This window comes from Podarcis cretensis (genome assembly GCF_951804945.1).
Source record: "Podarcis cretensis genome assembly, chromosome: 1".
Taxonomy (NCBI): domain Eukaryota; kingdom Metazoa; phylum Chordata; class Lepidosauria; order Squamata; family Lacertidae; genus Podarcis; species Podarcis cretensis.
Window position 1 is genome coordinate 126398430 of NC_137170.1, and position 25394 is coordinate 126423823.

General features: G+C 44.8%; 1 protein-coding gene across 1 annotated transcript in view; it reads left to right on the plus strand.

Annotated features, from left to right (window-relative positions):
- The window catches only part of TMEFF2 (transmembrane protein with EGF like and two follistatin like domains 2), a 244754-nt gene that overhangs the window by 195900 nt on the left and 23460 nt on the right, over window positions 1-25394 (plus strand). Inside the window, exon 7 of the mRNA XM_079981791.1 lies at window positions 898-957. Coding sequence (XP_079837917.1) covers window positions 898-957 — 60 coding nt within the window. The remainder of the gene's footprint in view (window positions 1-897; window positions 958-25394) is intronic.

Sequence of the window (25394 nt, forward strand, 5' to 3'; positions counted from 1 at the left end):
TGCTCCGCCTCTTCTGGCACTTTCTCCTCCAAATTCTCCCTGACAGAATGTTACATTGGACTGCACCAATGGATTACATCCCACAGGAAGTAGGCAAGAAGGGCATATGAACTGTCCCTATGTTTGTTGGGATATTCTGTTCCACCTTAAGGAACAGGCATGATTGTTGTGTGTCACATATCTGTTTACACTGCAGCACAGGATGCTGGGAACTTCCGTTTGTGTATAGCTTTTGCCGCTTTGCTTTGGACACGAAGGAGATCAGACATGTTTCCTTTGTCCTGATGTACGCTGAATAAACTGCTTGTAAATATGCTCACGCAGCCTCTCCTGCCACTTCTGTTTACACAGCGTTTACTCTGCTGAGTAGCGTGCCCTAGCTTCTGAAGCTCAGGTTGCAGGTTCATACTGCACCAAGGACTGGAGTTCGCCCGGCACACCGGCCAGTGGGCTGAAGCCAGCTGGGGGCCTGCGAATTGCCCCCATTTCCTTTGCTGCTTGCCAACAATGTTAATATTCACTGGTAGAGTAAAGTTAGCTTGTGGGAGCTATGGGTTGTATCCAAGGAAGTCCAAGGAATTCATGCGAGGACTTCCATTTCCACCGTGGAACTTCCACTGAATCTCCTCTGTGTTCATGTGTGTGACCCATATCCCCCTAATCTGCTCCAAAGGCTTGTGGGGGGAACCCCCAACTGATTGTTTTTCTGGGGGGTGGAGGTTCAGGGAAGAGAGGGAGGAGGCATTCTGTTCCACAAGCAGAAGTCCTTACGAGAACAGGCCAACTTTGTTGGGTACGGCCTGGTGCCGTGATTTAAAACTACAAGACAACACTTTACCAGAGCAGGAGATACCCGAGCAGAACGTAGCAAAACAGAACACATGTTTTGTCTTTCAGATAACACAACCACCACTACAAAGTCAGAAGATGGACATTACGCAAGAACGGATTATGCAGGTAAGCGTTAACCCTATGCTACCCTAGGAAGAAAGAGATTACCGTATTTTATTTTATTTGCTGGAGGGACACATTTCCTTTGGCTATATTTGTGAAATTGAAACCATAGGTGGTTGCATCTTTAGTTCACTATCTATATCTCTACATCTCTATATCTATTTTCTTGGTGATGAAGGGTTATCTTAAGGAGGATTCCAAGCTTCAGTCAAGGGATTGGTCGCTGATTATATGCATTTGTACACACTTTCCCCTCATACAGTGGTACCTTGGGTTACATACACTTCAAGTTACATACGCTTCAGGTTACAGACTCCGCTAACCCAGAAATATTACCTCAGGTTAAGAACTTTGCTTCAAGATGAGAACAGAAATCGTGCTCTGGTGGCACGGCAGCAGCAGGAGGCCCCCTTAGCTAAAGTGGTGCTTCAGGTTAAGAACAGTTTCAGGTTAAGAATGGACCTCCGGAACGAATTAAGTACGTAACCAGAGGTACCACTGTATATGCAATTTTGCATACATTATTAGGTTGGAGAACTTCATTGCAAAATTCAGAGCAGTGCAACTATCAGTCCACATATTGTTTCACAAAGTGGAATTTAGGAAGATTTCCCTTCAAGTGAATACAAACTGAATCATATTTCTCTCTGTGTGTCCTTATGCTGCCCACAGACCTCTTTGGCTCTTCCTAACCAAGTAACTATCACTGAGAGAGCTCAGAAATGTCTCAGTGGCTTTTAAACCTGGACCTTACACAATACTGACCAGCTTTGAACTTGTTTATTTGGTGATGTCACTGAGATGGAGTGTATTCTCCATTCGCAAATATGCTGGAAAAATTATGAGATATTCCATCGGTGAAGAATAGCCTTAGTTCATTCGAAGTGTGAGTTATCTCAGGTTTCAGGTTAAAAGTTGCCTTCCGTCACGTTCCCCAAAATACATGCACTTATTGAGTTTGCAATGCTTAAATTAATTCCATGCAATTTAAGTGCCGCAATTAATCAGTTAAAAGCCAGAATAATCCAAGATTAAAAAATCATTAATCAGTTGACAGCGCTGCTTTTAAATCTGACACCTCCTTTCATCTTAACAAGGAAACTCCCCCAAACATCGCTGCCATTTTTCTTACCGCCTGCCTCGTATACATTTGTGTTAATCAAGGCAGCATCCACAGTGCTTCAAGTTCACTCAATAAAAAAGAAAGGAAGAGACCAGCATGTCATGAAGTTGAAACCAATAATTTCTTATAGCTCTTTTCTGGCTGTTTGAGTCTTCAGACCGAGCAGAAATACGCATTAGAACATTTGCCTTTGGATGCAAAGTTAATGAGATATTTTAGAACAGATTGTGGTGTGGTTTGTGGGGTGTGTTTTTTAAAAAAATGACAAATGGCTTTAATTTGTCTAGAAACTCCAGTAAAATATAGCCTCAGTTCAAGCTTAATATAGCACTTTTTGAAATATTACATATAATATGTAAATGTTATTTAAGGTCTTATCGACTGTTGTCTTTTCGGGCGGAGAGCTGTGTCTTCATTTCATTTCAGATCTGCTGTACTAATTTGCAAGGAGTCTTAAGTGCTTGTGCAAATTGTCACAGCTTGACTTTAGCGCTGAGAATAGGAATACTTGGAGTGTTATCATTTAAAAACATGGCAAGGGATGTATAATTGCTTCCGCTTGTGGTTTCCTTTGTGTTGGCGAAATGGAGTTTTGTGAAGGCAAGACCCTGTTAGCTTCAGAGGAGATGTTGAAGCCAAACACTTGGCTTCTGCCTTTTGGCATGCCAGACAATGGAAAGATGAAGTGCATCTTATTTTTTTTGGCATGTGCCGAGGTTCACTTATTAAGATTCTGCTGGCCCTGTGAGACAGCAAGGTGTTCGCCATCTATCTGTGATGTGCGGTGCAAATAACAATAGGCTATGTTTGTGCGTCATTTAAAAAAAAATCTGTCTCCTTGTTTCAAAAGGACCTTTGTGCTGGATATTTATAAAAGCATAATTATGGCTTCAGCTTGTCAAGACGCAGAGTTCAGAAATAATTGGACTGATCCAATAAGTGGGGCTCAAGAGTAGAAATATCAGTACTAATGGTTACAGAGCAATCAAAATCCCGGGCACCAGGGAACTGGGGAACAGAGTGAGGAACCCATTGCTGCCTTTCACAACCTGGTAGCTCATGCTGGCCACAGCAAAAGGGAGTAATACCATCCCCTCATTATTTGCTGAAACAGCTCTAGGAGACCCTCAGATTGGCCTCCGTTCATAGGAGCCCACTCCTAAGAGCCAAGGGGTCTTTGCCCCCCATAAAATATTTGAGGGGCCAGGGCCCCCGCAAAGTTCTTAGACATGGCCATTTGAATGGTGTGTGTGCACCACCTCATGTGATTGTGGTGCAAGTGGGGCTTACCTACCCCCTCACATATTTTAGCACCCCTGCCCCCTTGAATCAGACCCCCTCAGGGGATCCATGGGGCTTTGTATCCTTTGCACCCAATGTGTTGTTGACGGTTTCTTACTGCTAGCAGAGATAATCCTAAGGAGAAGGGTAGGATTGCACGCCTTGCATTCTCAAATACAGCGGTGCCTCGCAAGACAAAATTAATCCGTTCCGTGAGGCTCTTCGTATAGCGGTTTTTTCGTCTTGTGACGCAAGCCCATTGACAGCTTAGCGGATTAGCGCTATTAGCGGTTTAGCGGCTTTTAGCAATCAGCTGTTAAGCGGCTTATCAGCGGATCAGCTGATAAGCGGCTTAGCGGCTTAGGAAAAGGGGGGAAAGGGGGGGGAACCCGCAGGAACTCGCAAGACATTTCATCTTGCGAAATTCGTAGGGAAATTCGTAGGAAAATTCGTTTTGCGAAGCGCCTCCAAAACGGAAAACCCTTTCGTCTAGCGGGTTTTCCGTCTTGCGAGGCGTTCGTCTTGCGGGGCACCACTGTACTTAGAGCTTATTGGATTCTGCTCTTAGGCTGCAGTCCTAACTATGTCTATTCAGGAGCAAGTCCCACTTCCCAGACAGAAGACCTCACTCCTGATGGTGTGCCATCTTTTCATCCATGGTGATTGCATTCTTCTGAACCTGCATCTTGAAATCCAGAATGTGGCATCCAGCTTCCCGTACAGCTTTTACGGAATAACCTTCACTGGGAAACTTAAGAATCTGTGTTAAAAACAGCCAAACACTTTGCAAATTATTTGTTAGGTAACAATAATACCAAGGTTCATGAGAAGTTCACACCTCGGTTTTAGAAACATTTACAAAACCCTGGGCTCCTTACCGTTCGTAGCTTTCGTCTTATCTGCTACGTTGCTTTGATTGTATTTAGAGATTATTTTATGGACGCTGCCTCTGCACTTTAGCTCAGTGGATTTTAATGCCTCTCATATTGCTGATTACTATACAAGGAAACAACATTTTCTCTTTGATAACATCCCTGAAATGATGTCTTCCGATTCCTCGCTCGGGATCTATAAAAGAGGTCCTTGGTGTGTTTGTTTTGCTGGGAACACTTTGGAGATTTGTCCAGCTTATTTCAGATTTTGAGTTACATTTACTGGGGGGGGGGGAATCACATAGGAATACTTTCTGCTCTAAGAAATATAGGCCATGTCATTGATCAGTATCCTTTTTTGACAGAACATGATCTCAAAATGCATTGTGTCAGTCTCATCAAGCTCCTTGTGTGTTTTAGGGGGGCATTCAGCCCTGATTCAGGTCCCAAAAGGGAAACCCCCATAGTCAGAAATTAGGCAAGCTCCCAAGGAAATAAAGGTGTTTTGCTACTGTGGACCTAACTCTTTCCATTGCAGATCAGCAAATGGACATCCCTGGTCCATACCTGGCCTTGGAGATACCACCTGCTCCCCTAGTTGCTCACTAAGGCATGGGGAGGTACCTGTGCTGACAGGATCAACCATTCAGGAAAATGGAGGTTATCTCCCTCTAGATCTGGGATGGGGAATCTGGGGCCCATCAGCTCCAGGCAGCATGCCCAATGGCCAGGAATGATGGGAGTTGTAGTTTGACAGTATCAAAAGCACCTGTCAGGGACCGTGCTGAGGAGGGCTGCACTGAGGAAGAATGGTGGGAGCCAACCCCAGTTCCTGCTCCTGATTCTGAATCTTCCCAGGAGCAGGAGGACAGTATAGATTTGGAACAGTGGTTTGTAGATGGACATAGTTCAGAAGGCAGAAGCTGGGAAATACTGGATGAGGAACAGCTAGGAGAAGAAACACGGGGGGGGGGAGTTAACAGATTCACTGTCTCTGGAAAGCATTCATCTGCTCTCCCCAAGGTCAAGAAGGGCTGAGAAAGTGGCAGAACAGAAAGCACAGAGAGTACAAGCTCAGGTTACAAGACATAGGAGTGACATGGGTGACTAGGGACGTAAGGGGGTGGAATTCTTCATTGGGAGCACTGACATTCCTAGGAGATGGGTTCTTTGTTCTCTCACTGTGATCTTTAAAGATTCTAACTGGTAAGAAGACTCCTTTTTCTTTGTTCTGCTTATCTACTGCTGGGGGGGGTGCGACAGCACCACGGGTAATAATAATAATAATAATAATAATAATAATAATAATTTATTATTTATACCCCAGCCACTCTGGGCGGCTTCCAAAAAAATATTAAAAATACAATAAAACTTCCCTAAACAGGGCTGCCTTCAGATGTCTTCTAAAAGTCAGATAGTAGTTTATTTCCTTGACAACTGATGGAAGGGTGTTCCACAGGGTGGGCGCCACTACCAAGAAGGCCCTCTGCCTGGTTCCCTGTAGATTAACTTCTCACAGTGAGGGAACCACCAGAAGGCCCTCAGCGCTGGACCTCAGTGTCTGAGGTGAACAATGGGGGTGGAGACGCTCCTTCAGGTATACTTCAGGTTCCCCATCCATGATTTAGAAATTCTTGAGGGTAGAGGAGTCCCATTTGAATACTTGTTGGAAATGAAGGCTTTGCGCTTTTCTAGCTCGCAGAGGTATTCTAGGTTACTCCATCTGGGTGGGAATTTCCTCCCCAATTGAACAAATGTATGAGAATCTTGATCCAAAGCCTTCTTGCTGTCAGCGGTGTTCCTTTGTCATGTTTAGTAATAAATAACAAAACTCTGAAAAGGAAGCCTGTCCTAGATTGTAATTTGTAACATTTAAAAGTAGGTCACATTCTGAGCTTAAACTACCTGACAGTGTCCCTTCAAATTAAGGAGTTTTTTTTTAAAAAAACTAAAAATTACTATGTGTCAAACCTTTTTGCTAAGATATTGAAAAATGATAACGGCCTGTAACTTTGCTTTAGGATAAAAGGTAAATCTGGCACACTCTCTTTTCTTAATGCTATTAGTGGGTGGGGAATTTCACATAACATATATATTCCAAAGCACAAGAGAAGACACTGAGATGCAGCTCATTCAGGAATCTAAAAAGCAGGGGCACCAACGTCCCCCACACATTGAGGGGACCTGGTGTCATGTGACGTGTCCCACTCCCACCCAGGACGCCAGCACTCTCCAATCAGCAGTGGGAGATGGGGGCACAGAGGGTGATCTTCACCTTCCATGCTTCCTGCCCCCACCCATTGCACAAGTGCTCGCCTGGCAGTGGTGGGGGATGGTGGCCCCCTCAGTATTGGGGGACTCAGTCCCCTGCCCACAAATATTGAGGGGGACGAAGCCCTTTCTGCCGCCTGTAGTTGGCGCCTCTGCTGAAAAGGAATCATGAACATCATTGCCCACTTCAGACAATTGTCCTAGTGTGCAGAGTCTATACATGCCGCCATGTGGTCACTGTTCTGAGACCATTCCTCAGCTGCTGTGGATGGCCAGGCACATATCCTTGCCAAGGGTGCAAGGAACGGTGGGGACACTGATACAACTCCTGGCCAAGGGCGCAAGGGAGCCTAGGTAAGCCTCTGAGTGGCACATAGATCGCTATGTGTGTACATCCCATACATTCGCGATAATTTTATACAATGCTATTGTGCATAGTGCTCATGAATCATTGCCGTGCCCCATTGCACATTGGCGGACTGTGGGAACCATAGAGAATATTCCTTTTAATTAAGTATCCAGGCTGATATTGAGAAACATTTTGTAACACCACTTTCTTATTTTTAGCCTGTATCCATGTCAGCGGCTTGACAGAGGAGGAATTGTGAGAACCCGCCCCCCCCCTTGTCCTGAACCTTCCCAAGGGCAGGAGGACGGTATTGATTTAGAACAGTGGTTTGCAGAGGGGCATAGTCCAAAGCGGGAAAGCTGGGAAATACTGTGTGAGGAACAGCTAGAAGAGGGAACGCCAAAAGAGACTGCTAGCCGATTCAGTATCCTTGGACAGCATTCCTGACCCCACCCCCCTTCGCCTCAGACTAGACGGGCTTTGAGAGTGATAGAGCAGAGAGCACAGTGGCAACAAGTTCACATTACCCGGCATAGGAGTGGCATAGATTAATGGGGACAGAGGGGGTGAACCTTTACTGGGAGCAACAGCCATTTCTAGAGAGATATGCATTCCTTTGTCTCTCACTGTGATTATTAAAGAAACTAACTGGTAAGAACACTCCTTTCGTTTGATCTGCTTATTTACTGCCACCGAGGGGGGGGGACCCGATCCCCCATAGCCTGACAATCCATTGACTCTTCATGCCCAAGGTGGTTTTGGCCTTTTATTCCTTGAACTACAGTTTTGCCACATAGAAAACCACATAGGAAACTAGTGAGACTTCCAAGGACAGCTTATGATATTGAATCTGTCCTTCAAAGGGCTGAAGTGGTTGCTTTTTTAAAAACTCACTTGGTATTCTGAAGTCTTAGGAAGTACCTAGAGTAGAATACTACGAAACTTTGGCCACCCAATTAAGCTGAGTTTTGGAAGATTAAAGGTAATGGGACCTCTGACTATTAGGTCCAGTCGTGGCCGACTCTGGGGTTGCAGTGCTCATCTCGCTTTATTGGCCAAGGGAGCCGGCATACAGCTTCCAGGTCATGTAGCCAGCATGACTAAGCCGCTTCTGGCGAACCAGAGCAGCACACGAAAATGCCGTTTACCTTCCCGCTGGAGCGGTACCTATTTATCTACTTGCACTTTGACATGCTTTCAAACTGCTAGGTTGGCAGGAGCAAGGACCGAGCAACAGGAGCTCACTCCGTCACGGGGATTCGAACCGCCAACCTTCTGATCGGCAAGTCCTAGGCTCTGTGGTTTAACCCACAGCACCACCCACAGGACAGTCAAAAGATGGTACTTGCAGAGTTCACTTCCAGCAAGATGGAGTGATTTCCACCAACTTGGGTGGTCTTAAAGGAGAATTAGAGAGATTCGTAGAGCTAAGGTATGTTGTACCTCCACTGTCAGAGACAGAAGACCAGTTTCTGGGAATCGCCAGCCAGGGGAAGGCTGTTGTGTTCAGATCTTGATCCAGCAGAGCTCTTCTTCTTAGGTAGCTCTTTAGATCATCAAATGAGCACAATGATATTTGGCTGATCAACCCGCTCCAAAGGTTAAGTATGGGAATGAAACTAAAATAAGAAAATGTTATTATTTGATTGACCTGAGAAGTTGTTGGAAAAAAAGTTTAAAACAGGATGCAGAAAAGGGGAGGTATGGGGAAGTCCGGGAAGCAAGGTTAATGAAAAAGAGGGTTTGAAATTATACATGTTTATATGTTTTTTGTATGTTTTTGTATGTTTTTCTGTGTGTGTTGTTTTGTTTATAATTTGTGTTGGAAAATCAATAAAAATTATTATAAAAAAAAAAAAGATCAACCTGCTCCAAAGGAACAGCTTACATTTTGCCGACTTCTTAGACGGTTCCTGTCCGGCACCATGTTTTAATTTCCTTTTTAATGAATTGAGGCCATGTTTTACATGAGTTGTCTTATGCCTCATTTTCACTAATGAAAGATCTCAACTATATGGTGAATGAACATTGACATGAAAGCTGTTTGGTTTGTCCACAAGCGCATAGCTTGAAAATGCACTATGTCTTATAATTTGCTCTGAAGGAAATAAATAAACAGCAGGAGCAGTGCAAGCTCCAGCTTGTAGTACTATTATTGGCGTGAGCAGCTTAATAAATAAAAGGCTGGAGTGAGCTATTAGAGAGTTCCAGGCTTTCTGGAAGAAAAAGAAGAAATGTTTCAGAAAGGAAGGAAGGTGTGAAATCTCTTAGCAGGTGCACCAAGTTGTACCAAACATTGGGGGGGGGCTGTAGCACATGCATGATGTCACACATGTGACACACAACCCCAGTCGAGGCAGGCTACCCACCCACCCACCCACTACCAGCTGCCTTACCTTATGAAAGGCATACTTGCAACAAAGACGTTTTGCCCTGTGCATCCCAGGAGGAGATAGCCGTCGTGCCTTCTGGGGAGCTGCTCTGGTGATCCTCAAAGGGACAAGCCAGGGTCAAGATCAGGGGTAGGCAACCTAAGTCCCGGGGGCTGGATGCGGCCCAATCGCCTTCTCAATCCGGCCCGTGGACGGTCCGGGAATCAGCATGTTTTTACATGAGTAGAATATGTCCTTTTATTTAAAATGCATCTCTGGGTTATTTGTGGGGCCTGCCTGGTGTTTTTACATGAGTAGAATGTGTGCTTTTATTTAAAATGCATCTCTGGGTTATTGTGGGGCATAGGAATTTGTTCATTATTATTTTTTCAAAATATAGTCCAGCCCACCACATGATCTGAGGAACGGTGGACTGGCCCATGGCTGAAAAAGGTTGCTGACCCCTGGTCAAGATGGTTCGCCATGCTGCCTCCCTTAGCAGAGCTAAGCATCTTTGTCCTGGAACATCCTTTTGAGGATCACCACATAAATTTTTTTTGGGGGGGGAGCGATCCCCCTTCTTGCAAAGTATTGGCCGGCTCTGGCCCCTCGGAAACCCCCACCCCCCAGATGGTGCCCCTGCCTCTTAGGGTTTCCGGAAGTGGGGGGTGATTTTTGCAATGAATGCCATTTCGAAATGGCAAGACTGACAGGAAAGCTCAGGAACCAAAAAGACCAAAACTTCAACATAGAATGGGGGCAGAAATTATTATTTATCTAAGCGACCGCTGTAAGCAGATGAAAACACTTGCAGGATTACAATAACACTTGTAATGTAGCAAATATTATGGACAAATGGAGAACATAAAACACTGATTATGAAATAATATGCAGTTGAAAAGGATGACAATAGGACTCATGGAGGGGAAGGTGGGAAGTTCAGAGATTAGAAGAAATCTCTAAATATGGATATGTATTTTGTATGGATATGTATTTTGTATTGTGTGGGACACGGGTGGCGCTGTGGGTAAAAGCCTCAGCGCCTAGGGCTTGCCGATCGAAAGGTCAGCGGTTCGAATCCCCGCGGTGGGGTGCACTCCCGCTGCTCGGTCCCAGCGCCTGCCAACCTAGCAGTTCGAAAGCACCCCCGGGTGCAAGTAGATAAATAGGGACTGCTTACCAGCGGGAAGGTAAACGGCGTTTCCGTGTGCGGCTCTGGCTTGCCAGATGCAGCTTTGTCACGCTGGCCACGTGACCCGGAAGTGTCTCCGGACAGCGCTGGCCCCTGGCCTCTTGAGTGAGATGGGCGCACAACCCCAGAGTCTGTCAAGACTGGCCCGTACGAGCAGGGGTACCTTTACCTTTACCTTATTTTGTATTGTACTGTTATAATTCTATATTTGTAAAACCAAATAACCGTTATTTAATTTTATTTTATTTTGCAATGAATGGATGTCCTGTTTTAGGATTTACATTGACAAGAATCACTGAAAGAACTTGGGACCAACTTCGGTGCAGAGGCTTTCATATTTAAAGATATATAGATAAACCCATATGTACGTATAGAATTGTAGAGTTGGAAGGGACCATGAGAGTCATCTAGTCCAACCCTCTGCAGTGCAGGAACCCTTTGCCCAACATGGCACTCGAACCCACAACCCTCAGATTAAGAGTCTCACGCTCTACACACTATAATGTATCCATTCCCCTTAGGCTGCTGTGCTTTGCTTGTTTCCTCATAATATCATGTAGCCACTCATCTGCAACATTATGTTATGTTAGCAACGGCTACGGATAAACTCAGAAATTGTATTTGCAGAGCTGCTGAAGGTATTGCACAGGAGAATCCTGAGCTGCCACGAACCAGTGCTGCACATTTATGCCCCAGTTCATAAATACACCGTGCATCACTTATGTTTGTTTCTGCATATTCAAAATGCAGAAATCCCTGCTCCAAAGCAAATTAGAAGCTTTTTAATGCTTGCTAATCCCTCCTGTTAGTCCTTCCACGCATGCTCAGAATCCGTGTCTCTGCCATGCTCAATAAGATAAATGAGCTTAAATAAGGTACCATCCTCACTGTGTGTGTGTGTGTGACTTTCACCTCTTGCACATGCCGTGTAATCTCATAGGGTTTTATGATGTTTACTTTGTTTCCCCCGCTGCTTTTTTTCTTTTAACCTCCTGTGTTTTGGGGTGGCTATAGGCAAACAGAAATAATACAATATCCCAGTTAGGTGCAAATGGATTTCTCACATTCCATTCCATAATTTTGAGAGAGCGGTTGCTGAACAGCTTGGTGGGTTTCTGGATGAAACATCAGCTCTGGATCCATTCCAGTCCGGCTTCCGCACTGGTCATGGGACCGAGACGGCTCTGGTCGCCCTAACAGATGATCTCCGCAGGCAGCTGGATCGAGGCGGGTCGGGGCTGCTGATTCTTCTAGACCTGTCAGCAGCCTTCGACATGGTCGATAACGAACTCCTGGACCACCGCCTTGCCGACGTGGGGATCCAGGGCACAGTCCTTCAATGGCTGCGCTCATTTCTCTCTGGTCAGGGACAGAGGGTGGCGCTTGGGGGGGAATTGTCATTGCGCCACTCCTTGGTGTGTGGAGTACCTCAGGGTGCGATACTCTCCCCGATGCTTTTCAACATCTTTATGCGCCCCCTCGCCCAGCTTGTCCAGAGTTTTGGGCTGGGCTGCCATCAGTATGCTGATGACACCCAACTTTATCTGTTGATGGATGGCCATCCTGACTCAGCCCCAGAAACACTGATCAGATGCTTGGAAGCTGTGGCTGGATGGTTACGTGGGAGCCGGTTGAAGTTAAATCCTTCGAAGACAGAGGTCCTCTGGCTGGGACAGGATGATATGGGATTGGGGGGGGCAACTCCCATCTCTTGCAGGGGTGCAATTAGTGCCAGCACTGTCCGTTAAGAGTTTGGGTGTAATCTCCAATACCTCCCTCTCCATGGAGGCGCAGATTGCAGCTATAACAAAGGCGGCATTTTTTCATCTCCGCCAAGCTAAGCAGTTGGCTCCTTACCTCTCTCGCCCTGACCTAGCCACTGTGATCCACACGATGGTCACCTCCAGACTGGATTATTGTAACTCGCTCTACGTGGGGCTGCCCTTGAGACTGACCCAGAAACTCCAGCGGGTGCAGAATGCCGTAGTGAGACTCCTTACAGGGTCTTCGCTGTGAGATCACATTCATCCGGTGCTATACCAGCTGCACTGGATCCCGGTGGAGTACAGGATCAGGTTCAAAGCCCTATACGGCCTAGGACCCTCATACCTATGGGACTGCCTCTCCTGGTATGTCCCACAGAGGAACTTACAGTCTTCAAATAAAAACATCCTGAAGGTCCCAGGCCACAGAGAGGTTAGGCTGGCCTCAACTAGAGCCAGGGCTTTTTCGGCTGTGGCTCCAATCTGGTGGAACGCTCTGTCACAAGAGACTAGGGCCTTGCAGGACTTGATATCTTTCCGCAGGGCCTGCAAGACAGAGCTGTTCCACCAGGCCTTTGGTCAGGGCACAGCCTGACTCCCTCCTTTGGCAATCTTTACAAAACTTTAGTTTATGGTTGCCATCAATTTTGATTTTAATTAATTTTTATAATGTTTTTATAATGTTGCACTATTTTAGTGTTGTTAGCCGCCCTGAGCCCAGCTTCGGCTGGGGAGGGCGAGATATAAATAAAATTTATTATTATTTATTATTATTATTATAGTGACTAACTTTTAATTTATATATATTTTTAACTGCTGCTATATCTGTATTGTCCCTGTTATACCTAATTGCAAATTCAAATGTATCCCTATCGTGTTTTATGATTTACTTGATACTGTATGTGGGCTGAAACTGGTCTGTGACCGAAATAATAAAATTCATTCATTCATCTTCTGAGGCCCTTCTTTATGTGCCTCCTCCATGTGTGGCGATTGGCGCTGTGGTCTAAACCACCAACCTGTTGGGCCTGCCAATCGTAAGGTCAGCAGTTCCAATCCATGTGACAGGTGAGCTCTCGTTACTTTGTCCCAGTTTCTGGGACAGAGCTCTCATTGCTTTGTACCAGCTCCTGCCAACCTAGCAGTTTGAAAGCACACCAGCGCTAGTAGATAAATAGGTAATACTGCGGCAGGAAGGTAAACAGCGTTTCCATGCGCTCTGGCACTCATCACAGTGTCCCGTTGCACCAGAAGTGGTTTAGTCATGCTGGCCACATGACCCGGAGAAGCTGTCTGTGGACAAACACCGGCTCCCTCAGCCTGAAAGCGAAGATGAGCGCCACACCCCATAGTCGAATTCGACTGGACATAACTGCCCAGGGGTCCTTTACCTTTACTTTAGCTTCTCCACAAAAGGTCCAGAGAGTGTCAGCATGAGAATGGGCCTTTTCTACAGTGGTTCCCCATTTGTGGAATGTTCTCCCCAAGGAGGTTCAACTGGCATCTTAATTATACAGTCATACCTCAGGTTACGAACGCTGCAGGTTGTGTGTTTTCGGGTTGCGGACCATGCCGAACCCAGAAGTACCAGAACAGGTTACTTCCGGGTTTCGCGCTCGCACATGCGCAGAAATGCAAATTGACATCACACACATGCGCAGAAGCACCAAATCACGTCACGCACGTGCACAGACACAGTGCTTCAGGCTGCGAACGCTGTGGGTTGCGAACATGCCTCCTGCACGGATCACGTTCGCAACCTGAGGTATGACTGTACACCTTTAGGCACCAGGTAGAAACATTCCTCTTTAACCAGGCCTTTGACAAATTGATATCCAATGTTCTTTTTAAATGTTTTGGGGAGGGGGGCAGTTATTTGGTTGTTTTTGTTTTTATTATGTATTTTGTGTTTTATATAATATGATTTTATGTTGTGAACTGCCCTGAGACCTGTGGGTATACGGCAGTATACAGATTTAATAAATGATGATAATGCACAGGAAGGCTCCTCGGGTGATTTAGAAGACTGATTACTCAAAGTTCAACAACATGCAGTTCATACTGGCAGCTCCCTTCTTCAGACAGTCACCCTCCAACTCATGGCGGGGGTAACACAGATGGTGATTCAGGATGGAGCTAGCTTGTGTCGTACTTCTGGATTTGAACAGGGCAATAGTTGAAGCTAGTGTGTGGTTACCAGATTTTTTTCAATGAATCCGGGGACACATTATTTTTTTTAAGCTGAGTAGCAATAGGGAGTCAGTAGTGGGGATGGTGAGGCAAAAGACCCTGGGCCCAAGCACACATGCATATTGTATAAAGGTGCAAAGCCCTTCTTTCACACCCTGTGAAACATAAATGCACAGAGGTTTTTTAAAAAACTAGGCAACGGTCAGCCGCCCACAACTCCTGAGCCTCCCCCATCAGTCAAAACAAAGGGGGAAGGGGGCAGGAGATCTGTACCGCCGGACGTCCCTGGTTCCCCCTTGGCAGTGGCAGCAGCACCAGCTGTCTCAGCTGCCCAGAGCCAGCCTGGTAGTGCAGTTGGCTCTGGCTGGTTTCAGGAGCTCCTCGCCAGAAGGCCCCATATGATGTGTTGAGCAGAAGACACATCATATGGGGACTTCCGGTGAGGGGAAATGGTGGGCGCTATGGCAGCGAGCAGCTCCTGAAACCAGCCAGAGCCAACTGCGCTACCAGGCTGGCTCCAGGCAGCTGAGGCTGCCGCTGCCACATTTCCCGGGGACAGATTTGCAAATCTGGGGACATTCCAGGGGTGGAATTTGTCTGGGGACAGATTTGCAAATCCAGGGACTGTCCCTGGAACTGGGAATGTCTGGTATCCCTAAGCTAGTGTGATCACCTCTGCGCTCCGGCAGCAAAACCAAAATGCTTGTTTACAAAGCTATTGTACTACCAACCTTACTGTCTGCTTGTGAAACATTTGCCACTTATAAACGCCATCTCCAACTGCTCGAAAGATTCTATCAACTGCATCTCCGAAAAATTTACACATCACTTGGGAAGACAGGCGAACTAATGCCAGTGTACTGGAAGAAGCAAAGATCACCAGTATTGAAGCAATGATTCTTCAACATCAACTTTGTTGGACTGGTCATGTTGTGCGGATGCCTGATTATCGTCTTCCAAAGCAACTACTATATTCTGTACTTAAAACTGGAAAGCGTAATGCCGGTGGTCAACAAAAGAAGTTTAAAGACTCTCTCAAGGCAAATCTAAAAAGAAACATAGTATAAACACCGACAACTAGGAAACACTGACTGGTCTGCAAGTGCTCCAACTGGAGAACAGCCTTTACCAAAGGTGTCATGGGCTTTGAAGACGCTCAAACTCAGGACAAAAGGGAGAAACATGATTAGAGGAAGGTGTGGGAGGCACGTTTGGCAAACTCTCACCATAATCAACTCCCACCTGGAAACCAATGTCCCCACTGTGGAAGGACGTGTGGATCCAAAATTGGCCTCCACAGTCTCACTGTTTAAGACCATGTTCATGGAAGACAATCTTACTCGGCTATGAGTGATCGCCAAAGCAGAAAGAAGTTCCTACATCCCAGGTTGTGTTTTCAGATCTGAATGCCACCAAATCACCGTCTCTGTCATTGATTTTCTAGAAGTACCTCCGTCTCAGAATAAACTACTTTGCAAGGTGGTTGTGAGGAGAAAGCACCAGCCTAAGCTCCTTGGAGGGAAACGAAGGGTGGAAATGTCATAAATAACCCTTCCTCTAAATATAATAGGTGCCAACGGACTGTTCCATAATCAGTGGCAGCGCATTTCCAAAAGATAGCGGTGCACTGAATTAGAATGTAGACCTGTTATGACAAGCGTTATCAATTCCTGACAGCATTACATAATGGGAAAATATATTTCTGACTAGATAAAAAGAGAGAGAGAGAGAGAAAGGGGGGAAATCCCTCATGACTTTTAATCTCTCTCTCTCTTTCTCTTTACATTATCTGAGATTTAAAGCTATGTGTGTTGTACATCAAAAACACCCCCTCCCAGGGGTATTTCACTTACAATTTCATTTAAAAATAGGAATGTGGCTCTATCTAGCTATGATGAGAATGGATTAAACAAGAATCGGGAAAAATAAGCCAAGTCTGTATATGAAGTCGCTTAGGGGAAACCCGTGTTATTAGGTTGAAATATTTAACTGATTGACTTTGTTGCATTTTGACTAGGGGCTGAGGGAGTTGGTTCCTGGGTACTTCACTTGCTCCTTTGCGAACAGTTTGTTGTGGGTTTTCACAGCACCATTAAATAAGATTTCCTTTCCTTCATCTCCGTGATTGGAATGACCTTGGTCATGCAACAGAATATCAGCTGTTTCGTTTAATTTATTCTCAATAGGAGGCACTGCAAGAAGCTGACGTCCTTTGACTTCCTTGATTCTTCACTTCCACAAATAGTTATTTCCCCCCTCTACTTTGCCATCGTCTGGCAGTGCTTTTATGAATGCCTGATAAAAGTCTGATTAAAGGGTTCTTTGTAAGCATTATTTTATTTATTATATATTTGTTTGCTGTTTTGTTTACATACCCGTGGACAGTGCTGGCTGCTGCCCGTTGAGACTGGGAGGGCAGAATGCAGTTAAGCAGCTAAAACATGACATTGCGACAGAACAATAGCTGCACACATTTCTGCTGCTCAAACATGGTCTGCTACCTAGAGCTTTATCTCTTCCCAGCATGTTCCGCTAACATTATGCACTGTGAAGCTGCTGTGTAGTTTCTCTCACCATTCTGTGCATTACTATGAAGCTGTTTTCCAGAGATGGGTGTTGTGGGGCAGGGATGTGATGCCTGGCAATAAGGGTAATAGTGTCTGCTGGCAAATGGAGTTCTAGGTAAAGATTGTGGATAGAGGAGGGCTCTGTGCCTCGAATCAGCTGCACGGCAGGCAGAAATCATTGCAGCGTGATGAAGTGGCAGCCCTGAGAGGATAATAAAGGCCAAGAAGCTGTTGATGGTGGTAGCAAGGCTGAATTTTCCACACTGAAACAGCCGGCCCAGTTCTCTGGCTGCAAACATCTAAGCAGGCAATCACAGTCACTGCTTTTGATAAGGCAAACTCAAAATACCTGAGTTCTAGATCTGTGCTGCTTTATCAGTAACAGTACAGAGTAATGTAATGCAATGTTGAAAGTTCCTTGCAGCTCTAGACGTGCATGCATGGGCTTCTCTGATAGAGCCTGATATGGCTTGTTTTATCTTCCGTTTGGCTTCTGAGCAATTTTTTTAAAAAAAACTTGTTTTCCTTCCATTTAATCCTGGGCATTTTGAATTTTCTTTATAGAAGCAGTGGCATCAGCAATCTCACAGTCCCAAGAATATTGGCATAGGTTTTCCTTCCCCTCTATTCCAATTTTTGTCACTTCAGATAAGAGAGGGTAATTTGGAGGATGGATTATTTAAAACACTGCCACTCTTTTTCCCAAACTTCAGTAAGAAACCAGCAACTTATAGGGAATCATTATCTTCTCTGCTCCTGGCACGGAATACAAAACCCATTGTTCCTCTCATAATTACTATATTATACATTGTAACCCTGCTGGTGGTCCATGGGTGGCAGGGGCGTGAGAGAATGTCCTTGCCTCTAAAGTGAATCTGGCCTCATCCTTGGGTACATTTCAGCCACCCTTTGAAAGTCACACTTCTGCAAAATGTGTGATGCAGTTTTCCAAACAATGTGTGCGAGGCCATTAAAAATAGCTCAAAACCTCATTTTTGTTGTTGACAAAAAAGAAGAGTTCAGCAACCTCGGCCCACTTTCTGAAGCATGGCAACCCTATATATTACAGGAAAGTGTGAATAAAAATGCATTATATTAGTGTAAATAACATACAGAAATGTATTGCATAAGGTAGGGTTGCCATATTTCAAAGAGTGAAAATCCAGACACAAAAGTTGTTGAGCTTCTTTTTCTTTCTTTCTTTCTTTCTTTCTTTCTTTCTTTCTTTCTTCTTTCTTCTTTCTTCTTTCTTCTTTCTTCTTTCTTCTTCTTGGCCAAAGTTGTTGAGATTGTTTTGCAAAATCTCAAAAAAGAAGTTTTGAGCTATTTTTAAGAAAATTCACCAAAATCTACACTTCCGACATGGGTTGCCATACGTCCAGATTTACTGTTTACGAGGGCTAAGTCCCAGCTATGTCGGGAAATTCCAGACATATGACAACCCTAGAATGAGGAGATGTTCCAAAAATATGTATATTGGTTGAAACAGCTTACAAAAAAATGTGTTTCTTAGGAGAATTAGCATTGAAATTCTGACTAATTTTCCTAAGGCTGTTTAAAAAAAAGCAAAATGTTGCAGAAATGGGGAAACCTAAATGGAAAAATGAAAGCATATGAAATTGTCAGATTTGTCCCATCTCTAGTGACTTCCCAGCTCACAGAACCTCTCTAAAGAAAAGAGACAGAAAGCTTTCAACCATTCTCTGTATATTCAGGAAAAAACATGGCGGTCTTGTAGCTCTTGTATACATTGACCAGCTCTTTGTACAGTGTAAAATTGGATGCTTCCATTCATTCTTATTTTGTAATTAGGGCGACAGAGATGTCTGTATTCAGAGAGGTTCAGTTTTCAATGGCAAAAAGACCTGAAAATGAAAGTTGCCTTCAGGTTGGAATATCAAAGTTTTCATTTCTATATTTCTAAATATAGGAGTTCCAACTCTGGCCTGCCCCCAGCTGCCTCCTTTCAGGTATTTCAACCTGAAATATAGTTTCGGGGAGTAGGGAAATACTTTAAAGAATTTGTGATATATATAGAGAGAGAAGAGACTGCAAGATAAAAAGTAATAATTTTAAAATCATTAATCTAGGTTGCTAATGTAAGAGGTTTGGGTTTTATACAAGCATAGGCGTACTTTTCTAGAAATATATACCGTATTTTTCGCTCTATAAGACACACTTTTCCCCTCCTAAAAAGTAAGGGGAAATGTGTGTGCGTCTTATGGGGTGAATGCAGGCTGTGCAGTTATCACTGAAGCCAGAACAGCAAGAGGGATCGGTGCGCAGCGATCCTTCTTGCTGTTCTGACTTCGCATCGCTGGAGAGGTGCTGTGCAGAGAGAGAAAGCTGTGCAGTGCTCCTTCAGCGAAGCGGGAGGAAAAACAGAGCCCCATCCATTTCTCCTCCTGCTTTGCTGGAGAGGCACTGAGCAGAGAGGGAGAGGATTTTTTTTTTCTTGTTCTCCTCCTCTAAAACTAGGTGTGTCTTATAGAGCGAAAAATACGGTACAGAGTTTCTTTCCTTCTCAGTTCCAGCGGTTGCTCAATTTTCTTTCATTGACATTTGAGAAAATGTATTTCACAAACGAAAGGTGTGTTAGCTGCCCGTCATGAGGGCTTTTGTTTTAATTAAAAAAATTGACATACAATTTTAGGTCCATATCTGGACTCAAGCAGCTTTCAGGCTGTTGAAGGAATTGAAGCGAAGCTCTTGCTCAGGGCAAAAATCACTTCGCTAGCATTCCTACATGCACATTAGTCGAAATGCGGTTCCATCCCTCCTCTTCCTGCCCCCTCCCCACACATCTTTCCTTCTAGGAGGAAGGGATCCGTATGAGATGCTTCGCGAAAGTGGTAAACGTTTGAAGTCCCTCCACGGGCTTCTTCAAATGTTGCTTTCTGCAATAACCAGGGTATCGACAAGGAGAAGCGATTCGGGTTTGCTTTCTGGGGGTCATAATTAGACAGAGCTCTGGCTAGCTAGAGGAAGGGGCAGCCCTGTAACCTTCCTTTGTTCAGCTGCTTCTCAACTTGAATCTCCTGCTTGCTTTATTGATCTGCGCTTAGTCATCTTGTTAGCAGTAGCAGCAGCAGCTCACATTTCTTAGGCGATACCGGCAATACTGATCAGAAGCATGCAGAGAGTATACGGGCAACAAAAATGCAGATTATGTATATTTTTACACAGATTTTTTAAAAAAACAAAAAACCACCTAACTATTGTAGAATGACCACTCTTTTCCCCAAAACCTAGACACTTGCGGGGGTCAGGGTGTTGGTAAAATAGCCCCTAGTAACTGGTATTTAGAGGCATCAGCCATTGAAACTGGAAGTAACATGGCTAGTGTGACCAGTAGCCATAGGAACCAATTTCTGGGGGCCGAGATCCCTTCACACACCCTGAATAAAATATTTGAGGGGCTGGACCCCCCCTCCTGGCATTACCAGTCAAATGGTGCGTGTGGTTGATTGTGTGGGATGGAGCTTACCCCCCCCCCATATTTTGTTCAAGTTGGCACCCCTGCTAATAGTCACTGATAGCCTAATAATAATAATAATAATAATAATAATAATAATAATAATAATAATTTTTTATACCCCACCCTCCCCGGCCAGATTGGCTAACTCCAGTAAAATTACAATAGAAACATAATAAGGGAGGGACAACCCAATTTAAAATACAGGTTAAAATGCAATTTAAAAATGCAGCTTCCTTTTAAAAGTAGCCCATAGATCAAAACCGTAAGGGGAGGGAAAACATAAGGGTCAAACTGAGTCCAAACCAAAGGCCAGGTGGAACAGCTCTGTCTTGCAGGCCCTGCAGAAAGATGTCAGGTCCCGCAGGGCCCTAGTCACTTGTGACAGAGCGTTCCACCAAGTCGGGGCCAGTACTGAGAAGGCCCTGGCCCTAGCTGAGACCAATCTAACCACCTTGCAACTTGGGACCTCCAAGCTGTTGTCATTTGTGGACCTTAAGGTCCTCTGCGGGGCATACCAGGAGAGGTGGTACCCAGTACCAGGCGGTACCAGGAGAGGTGGTACTCATCACTACATCTTGTGGAAATGAATCCCATAATTTAATTATGCACTATTCCTTTCATTTGCCCTTAATCCCCCACCATGCAGTTTCACCGGGTGACCCTAGGTACTAGTACTATGATGGGGGAGGAAGTCTTCTCTCCACCCACTGAGAGCCAGTGTGGTGTAGTGGTTAAGAGCAGTGGACTTGTTATCTGCTGAACGGGGTTTGCTTCCCCACTCCTCCACATGCAGCTGCTGGGTGACCTTGGGCTAGTCACACTTCTGTGAAGTCTCTCAGCCTCACTCAGCTCAGAGAGTGTTTGTTGTGGGGGAGGAAGGGAAAGGCGATTGTTAGCCCCTTTGAGACTCCTTAGGGTAGAGATAAAGCAGGATATCAAACCCAAACTCTTCTTTCAGTGAACAGGTGTTCTCAGACAGCTGAAATATATGTCCTTGCAGCTTTTGCAAGAGAGCTTCATGCATGCAGCCCTGGCTGCTGAATATGGGAGAGGAACCCTCCCATAGCTCAACAACTTTGATTTTCTGGGGGGGGGGGGCTCAAAAACTTTGGTCCACTCCAGATGCCAGCAGGGTTGCTACGCTGCAAAGGGCAGGGCCCCACTGCTCCCCCGTCATGCCTCTCTTCTGCTGGGCTCTGGCGTGCAAGGGGGCTGTGGCAACAGCTTCCTAGCATAACAGTGAGCACTGCTGGGCTGCCCATTCCATCAAGGGGGCATAACACTTGCCCTGCCCCGGGCTCCGCCAACCTATGCTACACCACTGCATCTGAAACAGCTTTGGGCTGACACAGTTGTCTATACTCACCTTGTGGCTCTTGTAACCAACTCTTTTCAAAAAATCCTCCTCTCCTTTGTTGTGACTGCTTCTTCGTACTCTCCAATTTTAGCCTAGGCCGCCTACTTTCCTAACCTTATCACTCCACACCGGTCACCACCTACAAACAAAACTGGTCTTGTCCGTCTCCTCCTAACAGCCTCCTGTTTGAGTGGACACAGAATCTTCAAAGACAGTTTTGGAACTTCGCAAACCAAGGCTGAGAATTGCCGAGGCTATTTTTTTCATTAATTTATTTGCAGCAGTGATAGAAGCACTTCACAGGCAGGCAGGGAGACAGAGTCCTTTGCTTCATCATCATCGTCGCTGTCTTTTTGCTACTGTTCGTTTTTCCCCAGTGTGGGAAAGGGCACTTTCTTTGTGGGCAAAGCCATCTTCCCCCCCCCCTCCATCCAGACCTCCTTTGTACCTTTGGGGTGACAGAGGTTCATCCCATTTCTTCCTCTGGGAGAAAGAAATGCAAGAAGCATCATTAATCATGCAAACCGCCTCCCGCAGCAGTCCCAGCAAAATGATCTCCTGTACTCCGCACATCAATATTCTTGACACTTATCTTAAAAGTTAGGTCATGCATATCCATCTGCCATTAAAGAAGTGTCAGTGAGCAAGCATCCCCTCGCTATTTTTAGGGTCATATCAAAAGAGTTCATCAACTTTCTGTCAGCTCATCCAATTTGTCACATTTGATGCTATCTTCCGGCATCCTCACTGGTCATCCTACTGTTTCAAGTTCTCTCCATCCTGGTTCTTCCTTTGGAAACCACAGTCCCTTTGTACAAGAAAGATATTTGATATTGTGTCAGATAGTGTTTGGTTATGAGATGCTAATTCTGTTTCTCTGGTTTCAGTTTCTGAAAATGTCCTTTTTTTCCTCTTGCTGGAAAACAGGGCCAGTAGTTTAAATAAATGTACACTCAGGGATTTCGAGAAGTATTTGCTGTTGCTGTTGTTTTGCTTCTTCACACCAGTTAGAGACAAATACCCTGATCCAGAGATCTGTAGTCAATCAGATACATAAATCCATTGCAGATGCAGGTGGCCTTATTTATTCAAGGAGGCAAATATGTCCAGGAGCAATTGCATTCCCTGAAAATGGACAGTGAAACCTTTGCAGTTTGGAGACCCCATTTGTTTATTGGAGCCCCTGCACCTGTGAGAAATGGCTGCTGTTGTAGATTTCCAATAACTGCGATATCCCCATGTTTAGTGGCACCAGCTGTGGTAACGCCTGCCTCTCGATATCAGTTGCTGAGGAGCACAAGTTAGGGAGAGGGAGTCTGTGCTCATGACCTGCTTGTGTCTTCCCATAGAACTCTGGTGAATCATAAAAGTGATGATCATCTAGTTCACCCCTGCAATGAATGCAGGAATATGCAGCTGTCCCACACAGGGATCGAACCTGCGACTTTGGTGTTGCCAGCACCATGCTCTAACCAACTGAGCTATCCAAGTGTGCCACTGTGGGAAATAGGAAAGTGCACTTTTGGTCTGATCTAGCAAGATTCTACTTATGTTCTTACATTCTAGAGTTCTTCCCTATCTCCTTCTCTCAGCATATAATAAGGGGGGGGGTGCAGCAGTCTCAAGATTCAACTTGTTCTCTGTAGCCATACAAATTCTGTTGCAGATATTAATACTGTGCAGTTTGAAGTGACTGGAAGCATAAGAACTGATGCCTTTTGGGAAGATATCCTTCTCCAGGCCCATTAAAATATTATTCAACGTTTACTAGCAGAGCTCTTCAGAATAAAACAGAAACATCAAATGATTCATCCAAAAATATCCATTGTCTTGTGCTGTCCAGCGCAGGCTCAGCATCTGAGAAAATATGAAATAATTTAACAGGCCTAGAAGCAGAGGTCTGTCTCCCCCCCACAGCATCCATTTTAGCCTGGATCTGTTTTCTCTCACACAGTCAAAGAGGGTCTTTTACATGTCCTTACTTCACAGAGCTTTGAGACAAAAGACACAAAGGCAACTCCCATCAAAATGGAGGTTTGCAACCCAATACCTTCATTACATGATCAAAGGTTCACTCTCAGCACAGAGTAGAGAAACAACCAACAGATAATCATTAACTCATTTAGGAGCTTAGAGTCCCTTAGAAAAACTACTGTGGGAAAACCCCAAGGTTAGTAATAAACAATTAGCCATTTTCCATATTAAACCTTCATTGATACACATTCATTTTCCATTTCTGTGCGAATTAAATCAATTATACTTAACAAATTACTGAACAACTTAGGCTCAGGGTATCTTAGGAACCACCTAAACCCTCACACCCCAGCCCAATCACTGAGGTCATCTACAGGAGTGATGTTGGTTGTCTCCCAAGTTGGCAAGGCTTATCTGACAGCGAAAAGAAACTGAGCCTTTAGTGTCATTGACCCAGCCTTGTGGAATGCTCTGCCAGCAAAAATCCAGCAGGTTCCTTTTATTTCAATCTTTAAATGCCTGCTGAAAACTTGTAGGCAATTAAGAAAGCATCTTTCCATGTTAGTTAGCTGATGGTCACTGATTTTACACATACACCCTTTTAAAAAATACATATAGATATTGTTGTAAACCACTTTTATATACGTTATGATATAGCAGCATACAAATATTTATAAATAAAGTGTCAGGCCCACCCACTCCTCCCTCGCTTTTTCCTTTGCATGCCAGGTTATACCTGTTACATTATCTTAAACTACAGATCATGGAGCCTTGTGATTTCATGCTTGATCCTGGCTAGTAAACCAACATTAAACCACTGTAAAAGTGTTTAATAATAATAATAATAATAATAATAATAATAATAATAATATATTATTTATACCCCACCCATCTGGCTGGGCTTCCCCAGCCACTCTGGGCGGCTTCCAAAAAAATATTAAAATACTGTGATACATCAAACATTAAAAGCTTCTCTAAACAGGGCTGCCTTCAGATGTCTTCTAAAAGTCTGGTAGTTGTTGTTCTCTTTGACATCTGGTGGGAGGGCGTTCCACAGGGCAGGCGCCACTACCGAGAAGGCCCTCTGCCTGGTTCCCTGTAACTTGGCTTTTCGCAGTGAGGGAACCGCCAGAAGGCCCTCGGCGCTGGACCTCAGTGTCCGGGTAGAACGATGGGGGTGGAGATGCTCCTTCAGATATACTGGACCAAGGCCAAGCTAGCTGGTGTGCAAAGGGAGGGGTTGGAAAGAAAACAGGCACATCATTCTTTCCTAGTTTGCTGGGGATATTGTACACAAACTGGGTTGTATTAGTATTATTTCCTCCTACCCTTGGAAACAATGAACAAGATCATGCCCATTTTTCTTAATGTTCTGCAGAAATACAGAAAGGAGTAGGAATTGAAGAGTGACCTCTGGAGCAGCTTCTTGCCCCTTTTTGAGGGCAAATTTCTGCCCTCAAATGGAAAGTCTGTCCAAAGTGGAGGTGGGAGATCAATGCAACTCTAATAGTTAGTGAAATGAATCTGACCTCTGTCCTTTCTTAGGTCGTCCACAAAGATCCTATAATGTGCTTCAAAGTTGAATTGTAAATATTGATTTATATTACGGATTACCTCTATCCATTTTCTGTGAAATCCTCGGGTCATGCAG